The sequence below is a fragment of the Capsella rubella genome, unplaced genomic scaffold (assembly GCF_000375325.1).
Source record: "Capsella rubella cultivar Monte Gargano unplaced genomic scaffold, Caprub1_0 scaffold_5, whole genome shotgun sequence".
Lineage (NCBI taxonomy): Eukaryota > Viridiplantae > Streptophyta > Magnoliopsida > Brassicales > Brassicaceae > Capsella > Capsella rubella.
Window position 1 is genome coordinate 8,770,610 of NW_006238919.1, and position 18,484 is coordinate 8,789,093.

General features: G+C 36.6%; 6 protein-coding genes across 14 annotated transcripts; 4 read left to right on the top strand and 2 right to left on the bottom strand.

Annotated features, from left to right (window-relative positions):
• Positions 1 to 624: 624 nt before the first annotated feature.
• Positions 625 to 2,535, top strand: LOC17884866 (GDSL esterase/lipase At3g50400). The gene is made up of 5 exons (XM_006291265.2): positions 625 to 895; positions 1,014 to 1,144; positions 1,368 to 1,613; positions 1,701 to 1,959; positions 2,158 to 2,535. The coding sequence occupies exons 1-5, from the start codon at positions 637 to 639 to the stop codon at positions 2,379 to 2,381; spliced, it is 1,119 nt and encodes a 372-aa protein (XP_006291327.1). The 5' UTR covers positions 625 to 636; the 3' UTR covers positions 2,382 to 2,535.
• Positions 2,536 to 5,603: 3,068 nt separating this feature from the next.
• On the top strand, positions 5,604 to 6,841 carry LOC17885958 (dof zinc finger protein DOF3.4). Its single transcript, XM_006292941.2, has one exon. The coding sequence runs from the start codon at positions 5,832 to 5,834 to the stop codon at positions 6,594 to 6,596; it is 765 nt and encodes a 254-aa protein (XP_006293003.1). The 5' UTR covers positions 5,604 to 5,831; the 3' UTR covers positions 6,597 to 6,841.
• LOC17885695 (pentatricopeptide repeat-containing protein At3g50420) lies at positions 6,807 to 8,992 on the bottom strand. Its single transcript, XM_023783511.1, has one exon. It carries the CDS (start codon positions 8,975 to 8,977, stop codon positions 6,845 to 6,847), a length of 2,133 nt encoding a protein of 710 aa, XP_023639279.1. The 5' UTR covers positions 8,978 to 8,992; the 3' UTR covers positions 6,807 to 6,844.
• A 110-nt stretch (positions 8,993 to 9,102) lies between these two features.
• Positions 9,103 to 12,929, top strand: LOC17885078. Of its 9 annotated transcripts, none has more exons than XM_023783349.1 (14): positions 9,103 to 9,202; positions 9,293 to 9,358; positions 9,449 to 9,502; positions 9,596 to 9,673; positions 9,843 to 9,929; positions 10,012 to 10,593; positions 10,705 to 11,136; positions 11,236 to 11,297; positions 11,380 to 11,485; positions 11,597 to 11,676; positions 11,897 to 12,142; positions 12,223 to 12,278; positions 12,467 to 12,576; positions 12,661 to 12,929. In XM_023783349.1, exons 1-13 carry the CDS (start codon positions 9,137 to 9,139, stop codon positions 12,469 to 12,471), a joined length of 1,920 nt encoding a protein of 639 aa, XP_023639117.1. In that variant the 5' UTR covers positions 9,103 to 9,136; the 3' UTR covers positions 12,472 to 12,576; positions 12,661 to 12,929. The 9 variants fall into 9 exon arrangements, with proteins under 9 accessions (XP_023639117.1, XP_006290467.2, XP_023639115.1 ...); XM_006290405.2 differs by having other exon boundaries at positions 12,472 to 12,576; XM_023783347.1 differs by having other exon boundaries at positions 12,472 to 12,572.
• LOC17886050 (methylesterase 10) lies at positions 12,827 to 13,948 on the bottom strand. Its single transcript, XM_006291620.2, has 3 exons — positions 13,533 to 13,948; positions 13,296 to 13,430; positions 12,827 to 13,191 (listed from the first exon to the last, which is right to left on the bottom strand). Exons 1-3 carry the CDS (start codon positions 13,914 to 13,916, stop codon positions 12,910 to 12,912), a joined length of 801 nt encoding a protein of 266 aa, XP_006291682.1. The 5' UTR covers positions 13,917 to 13,948; the 3' UTR covers positions 12,827 to 12,909.
• A 3,697-nt stretch (positions 13,949 to 17,645) lies between these two features.
• LOC17885402 (RPW8-like protein 2) lies at positions 17,646 to 18,484 on the top strand. The gene is made up of 2 exons (XM_006292380.2): positions 17,646 to 17,941; positions 18,105 to 18,484. The coding sequence occupies exons 1-2, from the start codon at positions 17,646 to 17,648 to the stop codon at positions 18,385 to 18,387; spliced, it is 579 nt and encodes a 192-aa protein (XP_006292442.1). The 3' UTR covers positions 18,388 to 18,484.

Genomic DNA, 18,484 nt, shown 5'->3' on the forward strand with positions numbered 1-18,484 from the left:
CCTTACCAACAAAATTATAACCACATGGATCCAAGTACAAAAAAAAAAACATGTACAAACCTAATTTGTATAGACATTTCAACATCTTAAGTTGGTGGTAGTAGTTCGATGGTATTTAGATTAAAAGAAAAAAATCAATATGAAATTGTACTATATCCATGATGACTATGCATAACACATAAGTTTGAGATTGAGATTGAAAACTCATGTCATTGTATGGTCGGTTATGACCAACTCAGTTTTAGTAATTAGCTCGACTTGTGTGTTTTCCTATTATCCCATTTTTAAATTACTGGTTGGTATTTTTCTAAATTGAAAGAAAAAAACAGATCGCTAAATAAAATAGTTTAGAAGGATGATGTGTTATAGACTGTTGAGTTAAAGAGAAGAAACCATAAAACACAACAATGTTGGTGTCCTAACTTTATCTGTTTTGTAATAATAATTTTTTTTTTAAGTATTGGAAACATGTTGACCATAACAAAAAGCCTTTGTTTGTTAAACAACCCGGTTTCAAAATCTAACACATGAGGTTGCTTCTCATAGCTTCTTAACCAGTCAAAAAGAGTTATCTATATAAACTCTTCTATGTCAAAGAACAATAAAAACCAAAAAAATAAAATTCATAACCATTTCATGAAAATGAAAAAAGCTAATTTCTTTGTCCCATTCTTCTTCTTTGGAGCAATATTTTTGAGAGTTGCTAGCGCAGGAGACCAAAACGCCTTAGCCGCATCATTTGTCTTTGGTGATTCACTTGTAGACGCAGGAAACAATAATTACTTTCAAACGTTGTCTAGAGCCAACAGTCCTCCTAATGGCATCGATTTCAAACCATCTCGTGGAAATCCAACCGGCCGGTTTACCAATGGCCGTACCATAGCCGACATCGTTGGTACGTAATTTAATTTTTTTAAAATGTTGCATCCAGAATAGAAATCAAATGTTCAAATTTTTTGGATTATATATCATGCATGCTAATGTTTATTTAAATGTTATATTGTCGTCTATAGGAGAAAAGTTAGGGCAGCCAAGTTATGCAGTTCCATATTTAGCACCAAATGCAAGTGGTGAAGCAATATTAAATGGTGTGAACTATGCATCAGGTGCTGGTGGAATTCTCAATGCTACAGGAAGTGTATTTGTAAGCCTCGTTTGTCTTCATACACACATTATCCGTCGTATATTTCGTGTCACGTCCGTTTGGTTGACAGGAAAAGTTTACGTAAAAATTCTCTGTTCATTATTTTTATGAATAGGCGTCAAATTTTGATTTTTGGATCAAAATTTATGTCTGGCTGTGTACACATATATGCAAATGGACTGGTGTACATGTTTTACAATATGAAAATTATGGCTTTTGGTAGGGGAATCGATTAGGAATGGACATACAAGTTGATTACTTTACCAATACAAGGAAGCAGTTTGATAAGCTTTTAGGTGAAGACAAGGCTAGAGATTACATAAGAAAATCCTTATTCTCCATAGTCATCGGTTCAAACGATTTTCTCAACAACTATCTAGTCCCATTTGTCGCTGCTCAAGCAAGGCTAACACAAACTCCTGAAGCTTTTGTTGATGACATGATTAGCCACCTCCGCAACCAGCTCAAGGTACGTTACACAACTTACGTAACAATTTTTACTATTCTTTGTAGCTAACGTTAATCGAAGGTTTTAAAAAAAAAAATTCAAATGTAGAGATTATATGATTTGGATGCTCGGAAATTTGTGGTGGGAAATGTGGCTCCGATCGGATGTATACCGTACCAGAACTCGATCAACCAACTGAAAGATAAGCAGTGTGTTGCTTTGGCAAACAAACTGGCTCTTCAGTACAATGCTCGTCTCAAAGATCTCTTGATGGTGGAACTGAAAGACAGTCTCAAAGACGCACACATCGTCCATGCCAACGTTTATGATGTATTCATGGACCTCATTGTCAACTTCAAAGACTACGGTAAGAATATATAAGAAGCCCATGGGCCTTTTAACATCCAATGGACCATTTAAGTGTTCTTATTAATCAAAACTTCAGTATTATGGTTTTGAGTTTTGACTATTTTTTTCAACAATGTTACGTAAGTTGTGTATACATTTAGTTTGTTTGATTAAATCATAGAGAAGAAGGGTTAATGGAAGGGAGTTAATAATATAGGGTTTAGGACGGCGAGTGAGGCGTGCTGTGAGACGAAAGGGAGACTGGCGGGGATATTGCCATGTGGACCAATGTCGAGCCTGTGTACGGACCGGTCAAACCATGTCTTCTGGGACGCGTACCATCCCACCGAAGCCGCTAATCTCCTCATTGCTGACAAATTACTTTACGGTGACTCCAAATTCGTTACTCCCTTTAACCTCCTCCACCTTCGTGACCTTTGAGCTGATTTTTCTTACTTTTGTGTTTTAATAAGAACAAAAAAAAACTGTAATTTCTATTCCGACTTTTGTGAGATTCTTTCCTTATTTTTTGTAATTTTTTTATTTGCTTATAAATGGTTATAGCTACCTATAAAAACATTTGTTCATCTTTTCATGATTTATATTGTAGATTTGTGGTTTTAGTTTCATATACTGTATGTGGGTTTAACGTTTGAAGTTGATACTAGTATAATAAAGAGATGTTTTGTCTTGTCTTGGAATTTACAAGTGTCGGATACTAAGAATCACACTCGTCTAAATGAGTAAAAGAGGTCACAACATTTATTAAAGATATAACAAAGTAAATTATTGAAAAAGCGAAAGGGAATAATCAGTTATATATATGTTTTGTTTATTTTTGGTAACCGAGGATAAAAAAGGAAAAATATTGGACCGTTGGGTTATTAAAGCTATTATAACAGATAAACATGAAAAAGACGAAGCCTAGTCCTCTTTCAAAAGACAAAGAAAGCCATTGGATGATCTGAAATGGGGGGGAATAAGAAAACAGAGTGGATTGAGGAAGAAAAAGACAAGAAGAAAGAGAGGGAGGGAATAAGGGGAGAGAGAGGTGTCAGTGTCAGTGGTTTTTGATCTGATAGGACCGGTCCGGAGTCCGGACCCGAATATCCGACAACGAAAGGACGGCTGCAAATACAAAAATAGGACACATCGTCCCACCCATAGCACCACACACACACAAACCATGCCACACCACACCACACCACAACACACCTCTCTCTCTCTCTCTCTCTCTCATTGTTTTTGGGTGTGTGAAAGCGACTTGAGAGAAGAGAGAGAAAGTCGTTGAAGAGGAAGAGAAGAGGTGGCTCAGCAGTCAGCACAGCAGCAGTGTGGGTCATATCATCCTCCGGCCGCGCGTGCTTATCCACCTCCTTCGACCCCGACCCCCGACAGCTTCACTCTTGTCTCCTTGACCAGTTTCTTTTTCAAGACTCTCTCTTTCTACTACCCCGTTTTTGCTACGTAACGTACGTATTTGTAAACACATTTATATGGACCAGAGACCAGTATGAATACTGACTAGGGCTAACGAATACTTTAACTTTAACAAGACAAAAGAACATCGGATTTGTTATTGTCTTAATCATCTTATGAGATTTTTGTAATATACTATTTTTCTTGACAATTCTTGAAAGTCATATATATTTCTTTAAGAAAAAGAAAAAAAAAGATAAGATAAGAAGAACGAGAAATGCGGAGAGAGACAGAATGATGGGAAGGGTCGGGACAAGGCGTGACGAATTATCATTTCACAATTTTTCCTCTGATTGCGGACTCTTCTCTTCTCCAGTTTCCTCCACATTACTCAATCTTTTTAATATCTTATACTACTCGGAACTAAACTCTACATTCATACTCTCATTCTTCATACACTCATGCTCATATAATACGTTAAAAAAATGTAAAACGAGACTTTAGTTTTTAAAACGGATGAGTTTCTTCTATGAACAAACTACTTTTTCACATGTTTCTTTCTCTCTTTTATGTTTATATAAAAAAGGTTATGTTTGTTTTCGTCTTATGATGTTATCTTTAAAAATCTTACTAGTGTAATAAAGAAAGGATCTATTGCGTTGATTTGGTGTTGATGTGAGGATTAATGTGGTCCTTTGAGACTTGATGAGAGAGATCATCAAACTCCACTACAAATGTTGTTAGTTGTATATATTGACTTAAACAATAATTCCTAATGCGAATTTGATCAAATGATTCATAGTAGTACAAATTCGTGAAAACACGAGCATATATAGTCCACAACCGCCCACCGCCACTACCGTTATATAAAATTAAAACCACGAAAATTTATAAGCGAATGTGTCATCATCACTTGTCTATTATATTACATAGTTTGAATTAGAAATTTTAAAGTGATCGAAAAGAACAAAATCTCTAAATAGAGTAATAAACAAACAAAAGGTTTACAATATAGTATTGTCTTTTCTAAGACAAAACAAGATCAATTTTTGTTTTTGTTTTGAGACTTTAATTTCAAAAGCTGCGTGATTGATCCAAACAAAAAGAAAAGAAAAACAATTATTTAATTTTCGTTTTCTCAATATAAAGTAATACAGTAAATCCAAATTTTATCCATTTTCAAATTATTTTTAACGTAGACGATAGAAAAACGTGTCCATTGTTTCCAACCTTCTCGAACATTTCGTTTTATTCCTTTTTTAATTGCCGATGAGTTACGCTTACGACTGATTTTTTTTTTTTCTGTTCTTACATAAAAACTATACTTTATAAGTTTCTGACATTTACGGATACTAAAAAATATTGGTTAAAGGCGAAATTAGTAGTGGTAGATTAAATAATTAAAAATGGTACTAATTGAAAGAATCTGAAAAGATAAATGTAGAATTACTTGGAAATGAATGACCGTACATTGATAAGCTCAATAGTCTCCAAACCTGTGTTGCCTACTGCGACCTACTCTATCATTTTGTTTTGTTTTAAATCAACGTGTCTTTGTTATTCCATATTAGAATAAAATAAAATTATGTCATCATTATTAGTTTTGACTGTTGTTTAGTAGTAGTAATAGTGTAATTTAAAACTTCAAAACATAAAAGCAACGTCATGACCAAACTTTAACATTATTAGTCACATAAGTACAATAATTATCTTTTCTTTTGTCAAAAAAAATTGATTTATAAGGTTGGTAAAAAGATAAGACTAAAATATATGTATCATGATGTTTTTTTTGTTATCAGATGATTTAGGTACCAAAAACCACAACGGTGAATGATTACCTTGTTGAAGTTTTTGGTCGTTTTCTCATTTACCATATGCATCACATATGTATGGTATATTAGTCAAATATTGCGACGATCATAAGAAAATATGTTTTCTTCATGTCACCACTAGGCATTAAGCAATGTATGCTAAAGATGTGTATTACTTTTAATGTTTCATTTGTTCAAAACACTGAGAACTTTGAAAACAGAGCCGTCTACGTATGAAGAGAGCCGACTTCATAGTGTTTCATAGGGATGAAAAAAACAGAGCATATCACTGTTTACAATAATCTATAGCCGACTCAACTAATTCCTAAAAACAAAATAAAATTCTCATAAAAAGACAAATTTAAAAGACAAGAGCGTGGCCTCTAAAAAACCCAACACCCTCTGTCAAAAAAAAAAAAAAAAGCCTGAAACTTTCTTCTCCATCCCCATTTCTATCTGCGCATGTCTCTCTCTCTTCTCTCTCTTCTCTCTTCTCCATAAAAACCAAACAAAGTTCCCAAAAAATCTCACTCTCTTGTACCCTAAAGTTTCAACCTTTAACCCTTAACAAACCCAAAAACGAAAAAAGCTTCAACCTTTTCTTCGATTCCCGCCGTTTTCACTCCCCAAAAAGAAAGCTTTCGTTTTTCATTCTCCGATTATGCCGACGTCTGACTCCGGTGAATCGCGACGGATAGCTATGAAGCCTCACGGCGTAACAGCTCCGAACACTGAGCAGCAAGAGCAGCTCCCTTGTCCTCGTTGTGACTCAAACAACACTAAGTTCTGTTACTACAACAACTACAACTTTTCTCAGCCTCGTCACTTCTGCAAAGCCTGTCGTCGTTATTGGACTCACGGTGGTACTCTCCGTGACATTCCCATCGGCGGTGGTACTCGCAAAGGAGCCAAACGTTCCCGCACTTGCTCCTCCAACTCAGCCTCCTCTGTTTCTGCCGTTAACTCTGTCGTCTCTACCGCTAACGGCGTTCGTTGCGTTACGCCTGTTCTCTTTCCTCAGTCTAACGGCGCTACTCACAGCGTAAACGCTCCGCTTGACAGTGACGCAAAGGGAAGTGCTTTATCTCTCTGCGGAAGTTTCACCTCTCTGTTGAACCATAACGCTGCTGCAACGGCCACACATGGATCCGGTTCGGTTATTGGACTCGGAGGATTCGGAATCGGACTCGGGTCGGGTTATGATGACGTTGGCTTTGGACTTGGTAGAGCGATGTGGCCTTTTTCAACTGTGTGTGATGCTGCGACGACGAATGTAGGGAGTAACGGTGGTCATCACGTTGTTCAGATGCCAGCCACGTGGCAGTTCGAGGGTTTAGAGAGCAACGTAAGCGGTGGCTTCGTCTCCGGTGAGTACTTTGCGTGGCCGGATCTCTCCATCACAACACCAGGGAACTCACTCAAATGAGAAGACTTTACACAAAGCTTGTGTCTTTTACTAGAGTGTTTCAGTCTCTTTGCCTTTTTTTTTAGTTTCTCTCTATTGGGGTGTCTTAATCTCTTAGTGTGTCTTGTCATTTTAGTACCTGTGTTCGGAAACTAGAAAGCAGAGAAAGTTTGAGTTTTTTTTTGGCTCTATGATCTTAGTTTGATGCTATCTCCTCTGTTTGACAACTGATTTCGAATTGAAATGACGATACTTGTTTACAACAACTTTTAATCTGAACATAAGGAATGAATATTGTTCATTGGATGGTGATCTCTGCACAACATACTACTCTTTAACCTATGCAATTCATCTTGAGCGTGGCTTACTTCTGTGTTAGACTGGTCTCCAGAGGAGAAAACTTGTGTATTATTGTTGTTCACTTGAATCCAGCTCAATCCTGGATCTTTAGCAGAAGCTAATCCTCTAATCTTCCTTCTCATCTCTGCCACATCTTCCCATCTCCCATTCACTGCGTATAAATTCGATAGTAGAATGTGTGTTGCAGTGTCTTCTGGATCAAGTTTTAGTATTTGCTCAGCTGCGTATAGCCCTATCTGCAAGTTTCTTGTGTTAACACAGGCGCTTAGCAGAGTTCTCCAGAGCTCTCCTTGGTTGTTCTCGGGAGGAGATTGTTCTATCAGTTCCAATGCTTCGTCTAATAACCCAGCTTTTGATACCAAACTCACCATGCAAGAATAATGCTTCAACCCTGCGTTGATGCCACTTTCCTTCATTTGGTTCCACAGGAATTTACCTTCCTGCGTTGATCCCCTGTGGCTGCAGGCTGCTAATAAAGACAAATATGTTATAGCATCCGGCCTGAAACCTTTTTCTAGAATTTCCTTGAAGAAACGCAGAGCCTTTTCTGCCATTCCATGCTGACTATAAGCTCCTAGCATTGAGTTCCAACATTTCAAATCTGGATTTGAAACAAGAGATAATATTGATTCTGCAGTTTCATATCTGCCAGTTTTCCCATACATGTCTACTAAGGCTCCACATACTGACATAACATTATCAAATCCTGTCTTTATGGCCAGAGAATGAAACACTTCACCTTGTCTTAACATTGCCATGTCTGAACATGCTCCTAAGACACTGCTCAGTGAAAACCCATCAGTTCTATTCTTTTCTCTGTACATTTCAATGAAGAGTTGGACTGCGCATTCACTGTTTCCTAGTCTAGAATGCCCAACGATCATCTCAGTCCAGAGAACAACATCCCTTTCTGTGATCACACCAAACACCTTCTGTGCAGATACAGCTTCTTCGTTTCTGAAGTACATGGATAAGAGTGTTGTTCCAACAAAAACACTCCTTTCATATCCTAATTTCGTTACTTGTCCATGGAGAAGCTTCCCATAAATAGATCGTTCAGGTACAGCTGTTGCATGTATAGCAGCAGAGAAAGTATATTCATCCGGCTGAGGTGTGGACATCCTCTGTAACCTTCTATACAAAATAATCGCTTCCTCTCCAAAGCCGTTTTCTGAGCACCCCGAAATAATCGAGTTCCACGAAACCAAATTTGGTTTATGAATCCTCCCAAAAACATAGAATGCTTCTTTTATGTCTCCACAACTGCAGTACATGTCAAGAAGAGCATTTTCTACAGGTAAATCAGCTAAGTTATTCGAGACTATTATGCGGGCATGGATTAGTTTCCCCAGTGAATAGCTTCCCAATTTACTACAAGCATTCAGCACCATTGAATACGTGAACTGCGTTGGATCAACACCAGACATCAACATGTTTCTAAAGAGCATAAGCCCATCTTCTATCTTATCATTTCTCAAACTCCCAACTATAATTGTGTTCCAAGCCACAGCATCTCCATCATTTACACACTGAAACATTCTCCTCGCAGATTCTAAGTCCCCGCAACTGGAGTACATTCCCAAAACCGATGTCTGGACAGCCACATTATCTAAATATCCAAGCTTTATAATCTGAGAATGTAGTAACGATCCCATTAAAACATCCTGAAGCACAGTACATACTTGCACTAAGCTAGTGAAAGTCGAACTATTGGGCTTCAAGGACTCAGATGCCATATGAGTAATCAAACTAAAAGCATAAATTGCATAATCCGGGTTCCGGGAATACGCTGAATAGAGTGCATTGTAAGAAATTACGTTTCTCTGAGGCATTTTGTCGAACACTTTCCGCGCTTGATCCAGACAACCACATCTAACGTACATCGAAATGAGGTTGTTATTAGCGTAAGGAGATTCGGAATATGCGCCAGCGCCGGCGGTGAGGACGAGAGCGTGGAGCTGACGCGCCCGTTTTAGTGCCGTAAACGATATGCATCTCCGTGTAAGTTCTACTACGGAGGAAGCTACGTCGTTCAATGGCATAAAAGAAAGCTTAAAGTTTGGAGACGCAGACGAGTCTAAAACGTCGCGTTTTAGTTTATATTCTCTCTTAAATTCAAAACGGTGCGTTCATGTGACCACTCCTTTTACAATAAAAAGGGGTTTATTGCCGGCGGCGAGAGAGCACAGTCGTCGGAGAAAATGGTTACCGGAAACATAGCAACTCGTCTTCATCTGTTGATCGATCGTTGTGTTCGCGGATACGTCGTAAGTAGCAATCCTCTAACTCTTTGTTCTCCGTTTCGTTGTAACTTCAATTGTTTATGTGGTTTTTGTATAAACGCAATGGTCATGTAGGAAAGAGAAGAAGTAAGTTCGCCGACGAAGGAAGTGGAGAAAGATCTGCTTCTTTCTCTATCTCAGGTACATCTTTGTTAGTACATTGTTTTGTTTTCCTGTGTGTTAATCTTCTAAGCTCCGTTCCTCTTAACGGATGAAATTTGTTTTTTTAAGGTATTGAGAGAAATTCAATCTTGGATTAGCGAAATTGTAAGTGATTCAATGGTGGTGAGTTAATTTCTTCGAACATTCTTCTGTGTGTGTTAGAATCTAAGGGTGGTTGATGATTATTACAGCTATTTGATTAGTTAAGTTCATCAGGAAGAGGGAGAAGAGACTGTTGATCATGAGGATGAAACTGCTAATGCTTTATGCTTGGAAAGAGTTGTGGCTGATCTTGTAAGTTCCTCATTCTTTGTTCACTGCAGCTTATAGATAGGTTTTTTTATCTTATTGAAGGGAATTCCCAAGTACAGAAAATTTGTACCTTTGATGGTTTAGGGTTGTCTATGATTTGGGAACAAACAAGTATCCTTTAGCTTCATTTCGTTTGGGGGTTTTCTGGCAGGTTGGTTTGTTGGGTATGAAGAATGTGCATGTTAAACATTTGGCCGGCAACATTCTTGTAGAAGTATCCGAGTGTCTCGTTGAATCTGTAGGTTGCCTGCGTCTTCCTCAGTCGATATTATAGAATGTTTTATCTTGCAGCCCTCATACCGACTCATTTGTTTTCCTAGGGAAGTCAATGGGATGATTTCTTTCGTTTGCTGTGTGAATGTTTGCGCTTAGCAGTCGTCTACAGTTGCCCAATCCCTGTTGTGTTTGGAAGTTCGGAGCTACATTTCTTAGGTTCTGATGTTCTTAAATGTAAACTGGAAAAGGCTAACTGGTACATGGTGTCTGATATTTTTCGAATTCTTCGTAATATATTGAAGCGCTTGAGCCAAGAAGATAATGAGGAACTTCTTGATGTATACTTGGAATTTGTCAACTCTACACTTGCAAAAGTTCCGTGGAGCCGAGTGGACACTATTTTCTCTCATCAGCATGGTAGTGGTGATTCCCAAGGGCAGTATGGAACTTTTGGAAGCACTGAAAACCATGAGGAAGCAACAGTATTTCTTGGGAGCTTTGTTCAGTTTCTCTGTTCCGTGGTTCAGCAGGTTCACTTTGCCGAAGATTCTGATGGTTTTGATTCTCCACATTTGATCCTCCAAAAAACCATCGAGCTTGTTCCAAATCTTCTTCGTTGGTGCCAACCAAAATCAGAAAGTCAAAGTGGCTCTTGTATGCTAAGATACCTAGGTCACAAGTTGCTGGTTCGTTTTTCATCTGTTTAGAAACTTACAAGTTCGGATATGCTCTTTGATTTGTTTCTAGATTTCTTGGATAGTAATTCATACTACTCTACTGTCTCCCCCTTTCTGTAGGTCCTGATGATCAGGCTCACTTATCAGTCCAATATAAAATGTACCATTCTTCTTTCATGGCTGCAATATCTGCAATTCCAGTTTCAAGGCTTTCTTCAAAAGTCCCTGACGAGCTTTAAACTCATCCAAGATAATTGTTTGGAAGGTTCGCCATTTTTTGTGAGTTTGTCTTATAGGGAGGTCAGTGAGACACATTCTAATCATTTGCAAAGACTTTCTGTGTTTCTGTTCCTACGGTGCTCCTTCACCCTGCTTTATTCGAGTAGACATACCGACAAGCACTGTGAGTTTGATTGTAGTAAGAAAGGAATGCAAGAGATGTTTAAATGGATTGAACAACAGATTCCAGGCTACACATTTTCTGATCACAGAATTTATACCAAGAAGAGTGTTGACTTTTCTGCATCCTTCGTCCGGTTGTTCATGCATGAGGTTTAAGTTTATCCTTCTATATCTATCATTTATATTTGGGGCTTTAGATTAACACCATAAAGTAGAGCTCTATTATATATTCTCTTTGTTTAATTGTAGGATGATCTATTATTTAAAGTCCTCCTGCAATTGCTCTCTGTACCATTGCATAGAGAAGAACTGTAAGTAGGGTAATACAGTGTCTTTCTGCTAACAGTTACCCAGTTTTCTGTGAGCTCTTATTGGCTTCTATTTATTTATAAGGCTTAAAGTGGAAGGGCATTCACGTCTAGATGAGGAACAAGCTATTCTCTTCCGTTTATCAACCTTGTTCAATCCTGTAGTCCTATTCTGTATATTTCTTTCAGAGGTAATTTTCATAAAGCATTCACATAAGGCAATTCTCCTGCTATGTTCCATTAGGCTTGCTAATTTGTTCAATCATTGATGAAATTCCTTCATGTCTGTTTTTCATTGTCAGTTGCATTATGATCATCAAGTCCTTCTTGATTACCTTATATCTAAAGACATCGGGGCTAGCTGTGCAGAGTACCTGCTGAGGTTATTCCTTTTCTCTTAAGTTAGTTGCTTATCAACTGCTTCATCCCTGCGTGTCAAGATTGGATATGATCTGCTATTTTGTTTGTGTGAGACCAGCCATGTTAGCTAGGAGACTAGTCTTTAAATGTTTCTCTAGCTGCAAAATAACGTAATGCGTTTCCCAAACAAATACATAAAATTGGTTGATTCCTGTTTAACATCCATTGTATTTTCCTGGTAGATGTTTGCGAGCAGTCTGTGATTCTTGGACCCTATTTATGGAATTCCCATTTGAAGAAAGTACAAATGCTTCATCTTCGAAGAGAAGAAAACTTTTGCTTGAGACTTCTGGGGTTGAAAAAAACTGTAAGCTACATCTGCAGGCTTTTGAAGATGCCAAAGATTGTCTGCTTTCATTACAAACTTCAGTTGTTAAACTACATCAGAAGAAATTATTTCCATACAACCCAGAAGCTCTTCTACGGCGGTTAGTCTATAGCCGCTACAATAAACTCACTCTATGTATATAGTCACCTAATCTAACTTTTTAATTTTACTTTGAGGCAGTTTGCTAAGGTTTCAAGAGCTCTGTCTATCCCACGAAAACTCATCCTGGACCAAAGGTAATTTAGTTGCATACTTTATATGGATCCAAAAGAACTGTTATGTGAAAATTGCCATATGCTTAGTTATGATTTGGTAAAGGGTTCTGTTAGTCTTTATTTTTGAATTTTTGGATTCTTTACAATTCCCCAGAGGTTTCCATTAATTGACAAAACAAATGTGGTGATAGAAGTCTTTAACCTCTCAGTGTAGCTTCTTAGCTGAGATTCTCTGAGAGAGAAGGATCAGATGCCAACACAAAGAAGTCTCCTTTCCAGATCAAGTTTCAAGCTAATTAACTCACAAGTAGAACTGTATGTAAGTTAAGAGAATCTCCTGTCTAATCGAATTTTCTTGGGGGTTGAGACACAAGTGTATCTGACATGAGTTGTGTTTCTGCAGAGAGATCCTAAATTCTTTGTTGGTGCACCTGCTATGAAACAGAGAGCATTATGTTCTTGCCTCCATACTCCAAATCTGAAAGGTATAAGATACTCTGTTCAAGCTAATGTGAAACTGCCCCCAGCCAAATACAGTAATCAATGAAATGTCGAATACAGTGTAGAAATAACCAAAAATCACAAAATATTGAAACATTCTTTATTCATATCATAGATGTACTTGAGCCCAAATCATACATAGTTGTAATATTTAGTTATATTTCGCTGCTATTTCCTGTAGCAGTTCAGAAAGCTGTTGAGGCTTAGTGAGCATAACCATGTGACCAGCTTCTTCAATCCTCTTCACTTCGTTAGGCTCGTAGTTACTGATCATCCAATTCTGAATCTCCTCCGGAAGCACATTGTCCCCTTCACAGACAATAAACACTCTCTTTCCAGATCCATATCTCTCCTTGGATATCAAATCTTCACCTTCCATGTCCTTTGTGTATAACCAGCTCGGTTTCACCAACGCCATAGCTAATTCCAGATCCTGCAATCAAATTACCAACAGTGACCACCTGATCTCAGACAAAGATAATCTTAACATCACATGGAAGCAACTACATTATGCCATAATCATAACTGTTGACTCACCTCTAACTGGCAATTACTATATGCCTTCTTTAAGAAAGCAGTACCGAACAACACTGAACTTGGAGGGTGTTCTGGTCCTTCCTCGAATGTAAACTCACAATCCATGGCGAAACCCTCTGGTAGTCTCTTAAAATACTGCATATATACAAACAGAATGTGACGTGTGTGGTGAGAAGATAAGTTCATAAGTATGCTCTCAAACAAGATAAGAGAAAGATATTGTTTCTTCCGGCTGACCTCTTGAATCAAAACCGCCGGAGGAGAATCATGGTGCGGCATATAAGCAGAGAGGAAGATTCCAACAGAGACTTTGGTCGGAAACCTTTCCATAGCGAGAGAAGTCCCAATGCCACCATAGCTATGACCAACGAGAACCACCTTCTCGTTCTCAGGAAGAGACTCCATGAAACTCATCAAAGGCTCAAGATGCTCGGACACCAAACGAACCTCATGTAGCCGCCTCGTGTCGATCCCGGACCCACCAAGCTCGATAGCTGTCACACGGTGACCATCACCCTTGAGCTTTGCAGCTAGTTTGAACCAGCACCATGCTCCATGACATGAGCCGTGGACAAAGACGAAGTGGTGGAGTTGTTGTTTCTGCATGTGATGTGTTTGCATTTGGTATTGTTTGGTAAGTCATGTTATCTTTGTCTACTCGTGTGTTATATAGGCAGCCATATTACCCATCACCAAAGGCCACATAGTTTTCTGTTTTCTGGTCAACTGGTTTAATTGCGGACACGAATTTATGATTCTAAAAAGGCAAGTAAAAACTGTAAGATAATATAATTAAGACACAAAATCTTTAAATCTGTAAATAATAATGGGGTGAAGTGAATCTCTTAGGTTTATTATTCACGGTTTAGAGTTTTAATTTGTTACCATACCTTACCATTAAAAATGTAAAATTTTAGGTTTACGGTTCAGATTTTAATATATTTTACTAAAATATAAAAGGAAATTTGCATATTTATTATTTATTTTAAAATAAGTTTCAGCTATTTACATGATTTTCGAATAATTACAGTATATGACGGACGTGGACCATATTCATAGTCTAATTGTCAATATGATTCCACTTTTTTGTTTTTCATTAATAAGAAATCAATATTTTTAATTTATTTTATCATTATTTCTTTTTCTTTGTCGGCAGTCAAGTCATATTTTAATTAACAAGAATGATGTTTATCTTCTTGTTTTGACCTTTTTAAATTATCAAGTTATATCTATGTTGGGATTCACATACTGTATATTCTTTTCGATTAATTGACATGTCTATCATATAATCTCGTTAATTACATACTTTTGTCACGTATTAGTTTATTGTTTTTGGTGAAACTATAAATTTATAGTGGATTAATTATTCTTAATTAGTGGACTAAATTGATATAAAGTAGAAGAGAGGCACAGAACGAATGCAAATTAGTGGGGTTAACGTAGGGTTTTACGCAAAAAAGAAAGAAAAAAGTTTTGGACGGCCAAAGTTAAGCACGTGGAGGAAACCAAAATTGCATTGTTGAAATCCATATTTGACAAATGTGAAACTGTTCTTCTCTTTAAATCTTGTTGTCAGTGCAAAGGTCAGATCACACTACTCATGCAATTAGGCCATTGGAACTTTTTCGAGTCAAATTTGGTCATCTAAACGTTACGAGGAAAATGACAACAAGGACATGTATAACGCATGAGAACAATGATAAAATAGTAAGAACTAGGTGAGATCCATTTCTCATTCGTATGTAAATGAGAGCCAATTGTTTATTGTACTAAATATTATACATTTTTTTCTTTTCTCTTTTGCAATAGGTGAATGACTCAAGAATTCTCAAAGCAAATTCTCTATTTTAAAGTTTCTGTATCTAATATAAACATACGTATACACTTATAGATTCAGCAATAAACGTAGCTAGAGAACTCTACGTATAAGTTTAGGGAAAAGAACCTACGTATACAACTTTTTTTAATAGTGGCTCTCCATTGCCGACCAATAAAAAAAATAGTGCTCTTGATCATTTTTTCTTACAAAGTCTTAACTCTTTTTAACAGTTCTAATTAGTCTCATTTTCTTAGTTGTATAAATTTTAAAACAATATATTTGAAGATTGATAGATTGAGAAAATATAAACCTTTTAGTTAAAAAAATTGTACCGCGGATTGAAACCTAATCCTATATATATTATTCATCTCATATTTATACCACTTTTTTTTCCTTTCTACAATATCATCTTTTTGGGGGTTATTTTGCTTGGAAGGAAATCAAACTACGAAACAAAGTGAAAGTACAACCCCAATACCAAAATAAACTCTCAAAAGAATACCCCAAGGAGAAAAAAAGAAGAAGAAAAAGAACATATAATTCATTGCGGAAAAGTATAAATGACAACCCAATTTTAGAAACTAGTGTAAAAGCTTGAAAGCACTAAAGAGCAAACAGAGGAAAAAAAAAAAACAAAGAGTTGAAAGAGACGAGACAAATAAATATCTATTTGATATTTATCGTAACATTTCCTAGATATAGACGAATGACCACAGAAGAAGACTGTTCTGATCGATCAAGAGGCATTTTCAACAGTAAATGCAACTAAAAAGAACATTGTGGGCGAGATGAGTACTTAAACCCTGATGATCATTATATTGTGGGAGTGAGCCATGTACAGTTTGAAGAATCTTGTTGGTGAAGTTAATCTCAAAGACGACAACACCATGCATTGCATCCAATGCAGACTGATATATCTAGCTGAGGAAAGTGATATTTAGAGGAGTCTCAACATTTTTCTTGTTTATATGAATTATTATTATTGATTTGGGATAAGACCTCTTGAAAAGAAAGTATAACTGTGGAAGCAAGGTCCTACTCCTACCACAGCCTCTTTCCTGATCAGATGCTTCTACAGTCATTGGTAAAGATGATGAGAACAAGATAAATAACACTTTCCACAATGAATAGCACATGTTTACCTCAAGGGTCTACGTCTACTTTAGAAAATGGTGGGACTTTCCCAATTTGGGAGTTTGCAGCCGGTGGCAAATTAAGATTTGATGTACCATTGTTCCCAGTAAGACATCTGCGAACACGTTGTGATTTGATGTTTGCTTAGCGTTTTCACTTCATAGAACTAATATAACACATCTGTAATTGGCAACAACAACCAAAATGTATCAAGAGCTCAATCCTAACTTGATTTGGTTGCATAACACAACCTGAGGCCCATTTAATAGCTCTTAAGGCCCAAAAATAACTACCATTTTGTTTTGGTTAAACATCAAAACCTACACTAAACTAAACTGGATAAAGACTTTGAAAAATAGAAAAGGTAAATAAAATATTATATACGAGAAACTAACAATATAATTTTAAATTAACTATGTAAACTTTAAGTATGAAAAATGCTAATTTTCATCAATCTTTGTGTTAATATGACAATCACCATAACATTTCACGATAATGTCAATATAGAATATTTTTCTATATATACTTTAAATTTGTAAACATACAAAAATATATAATTGTGGAATCTCCTTTGTCATTGGTAAGTATCGGATACAGGCTGTTGGGCCTCTTTTATGTGGTTAATGGGCTTTTACACCATGTTTGGGACTCCATTCCCAAAAAGTGCATTTTCTTGCCGTGTAAATAATTAATATTGCAAAATTCGAATAAAAAAATTTAGAGTGCACCAAGGTGTTACAGGCAGAGCGATTCGTAGTAGTCTCAAAAAATTAAGAGTAAAAATATTCATCGTTGCTAGTTGGTAAGGTGCATGTAAAAACCATTACTAGGAGAAGTTGAGTATTGCGGAGAGAGATGCATGTCACGGAATTGTTTGTGGAGTTGTTTAGCATATGTTGCACATAAATAGATTTGGGAAAATTTATAATAATTTCTAAAGATTAGATCACAATATATGTGATGATAATGTTAATGTAACATATGAAAAAAACGAACTACAATATATACCCTTCAAAGTCAACGATAAATCTTACTTGGAATAACGAAACAAAGTACGTAAACAAAATCATGTAATATTTATCGTCACTAAGAATGATTCTCTACTCTTCTTTTTTCAGTTACATAAATTACTTCAAGTTGAAAAAGGTTAATCTTTAGTTTAAGAAAATAATCTACATTTATGAGAACAATTCTCTGCTCTTCATTTCTTTAATTCACAATAAAAGCAAATTGTAAAAAACAAATCAATCCAAGTATGTGTTTTTTAATCAAAGTCCAGCTCCATATGACCATATAAATTTATTCATTCATATACCAATTAACCTTACATGATCGAGAGCTAAAGCTACTTTCAACAAATCTCTTATCTCCCTGTTAATTATAAGAATCTCTAGAAAATGCCTCTTGGTGAAATCGTCGTAGGGGCCGCTCTTGGACTTACTCTCCAAATCCTGCACGAGGCCATCTTAAGAGCAAAAGATAGATCCTCAACTACAAGATGTATCTTGGACCGCCTCGATTCTACAATCTTGAGGATCACTTCATTGATCGCTAAGGTCGAGAAGCTCAGTGGAGAAGCCGATGCATCTATGAAGAAAGTCATCAAAGATCTTAACAATCTTCTTGAGAAGGCCGTTGTTCTTGTCGAAGCTTATGCGGAGCTCAAACGTAGAAACTTACTTGGAAAATACAGGTTTGTGATGAATCTTTTTGATCATGTAATAATGATATTTTTTTTAAAATAAAATCTTAGATACATGAATACTTTTTTGTATATAGACATTTAATGAAACAAACCATACAATTAATTTTGTTTCATGTACTAACATACCAAAGTGTAACATACGTTGTTTAAGGTACAAAAGACGAATCAAAGAGTTAGAAGGTTCATTAAAATGGATGGTAGATATGAATGTTCAAGTGAATCAATGGGCAGATATCAAAGAACTCATGACCAAGATGTCTGAAATGAACACTAAACTTGACGAGATCACGCGTCAACCAATAGATTGTATTAGAGGATCTGATGAGGATAACAGTAACCAAAACATAGTCGAAAGGGTTGATCCATCTTTAGACTCCAATGATGGATGCTCAAACAACGGTTCTAATCCGAAGATCGAAATTCACCTTCGATAAAATCAAGCTTCTCGTTTTTTCGTATTTGGAAGCATATTGTCTTATTTATAAAAGTTATGAACCATTTTCTAAAACATTTTCTAAAGCAAAAATAATT

Bases quoted from the DNA above. Each gene is read 5' to 3' on its own strand.
- LOC17884866 (XM_006291265.2), top strand. From the start codon at position 637: ATGAAAATGAAAAAAGCTAATTTCTTTGTCCCATTCTTCTTCTTTGGA. The intron at 1,145-1,367 runs GTAAGCCTCGTT...GGCTTTTGGTAG, and splicing joins ATGCTACAGGAAGTGTATTT to GGGAATCGATTAGGAATGGA. The intron at 1,960-2,157 runs GTAAGAATATAT...TTAATAATATAG, and splicing joins TGTCAACTTCAAAGACTACG to GGTTTAGGACGGCGAGTGAG.
- LOC17885958 (XM_006292941.2), top strand. From the start codon at position 5,832: ATGCCGACGTCTGACTCCGGTGAATCGCGACGGATAGCTATGAAGCCT.
- LOC17885695 (XM_023783511.1), bottom strand. From the start codon at position 8,977: ATGCCATTGAACGACGTAGCTTCCTCCGTAGTAGAACTTACACGGAGA.
- LOC17885078 (XM_006290405.2), top strand. From the start codon at position 9,137: ATGGTTACCGGAAACATAGCAACTCGTCTTCATCTGTTGATCGATCGT. The intron at 9,674-9,842 runs GTAAGTTCCTCA...GTTTTCTGGCAG, and splicing joins AAAGAGTTGTGGCTGATCTT to GTTGGTTTGTTGGGTATGAA. The intron at 11,677-11,896 runs GTTATTCCTTTT...TTTTCCTGGTAG, and splicing joins TGTGCAGAGTACCTGCTGAG to ATGTTTGCGAGCAGTCTGTG.
- LOC17886050 (XM_006291620.2), bottom strand. From the start codon at position 13,916: ATGCAAACACATCACATGCAGAAACAACAACTCCACCACTTCGTCTTT. The intron at 13,431-13,532 runs GTCAGCCGGAAG...GTATATATGCAG, and splicing joins CGGCGGTTTTGATTCAAGAG to TATTTTAAGAGACTACCAGA. The intron at 13,192-13,295 runs GTGAGTCAACAG...ATTTGATTGCAG, and splicing joins ATAGTAATTGCCAGTTAGAG to GATCTGGAATTAGCTATGGC.
- LOC17885402 (XM_006292380.2), top strand. From the start codon at position 17,646: ATGCCTCTTGGTGAAATCGTCGTAGGGGCCGCTCTTGGACTTACTCTC. The intron at 17,942-18,104 runs GTTTGTGATGAA...ACGTTGTTTAAG, and splicing joins AACTTACTTGGAAAATACAG to GTACAAAAGACGAATCAAAG.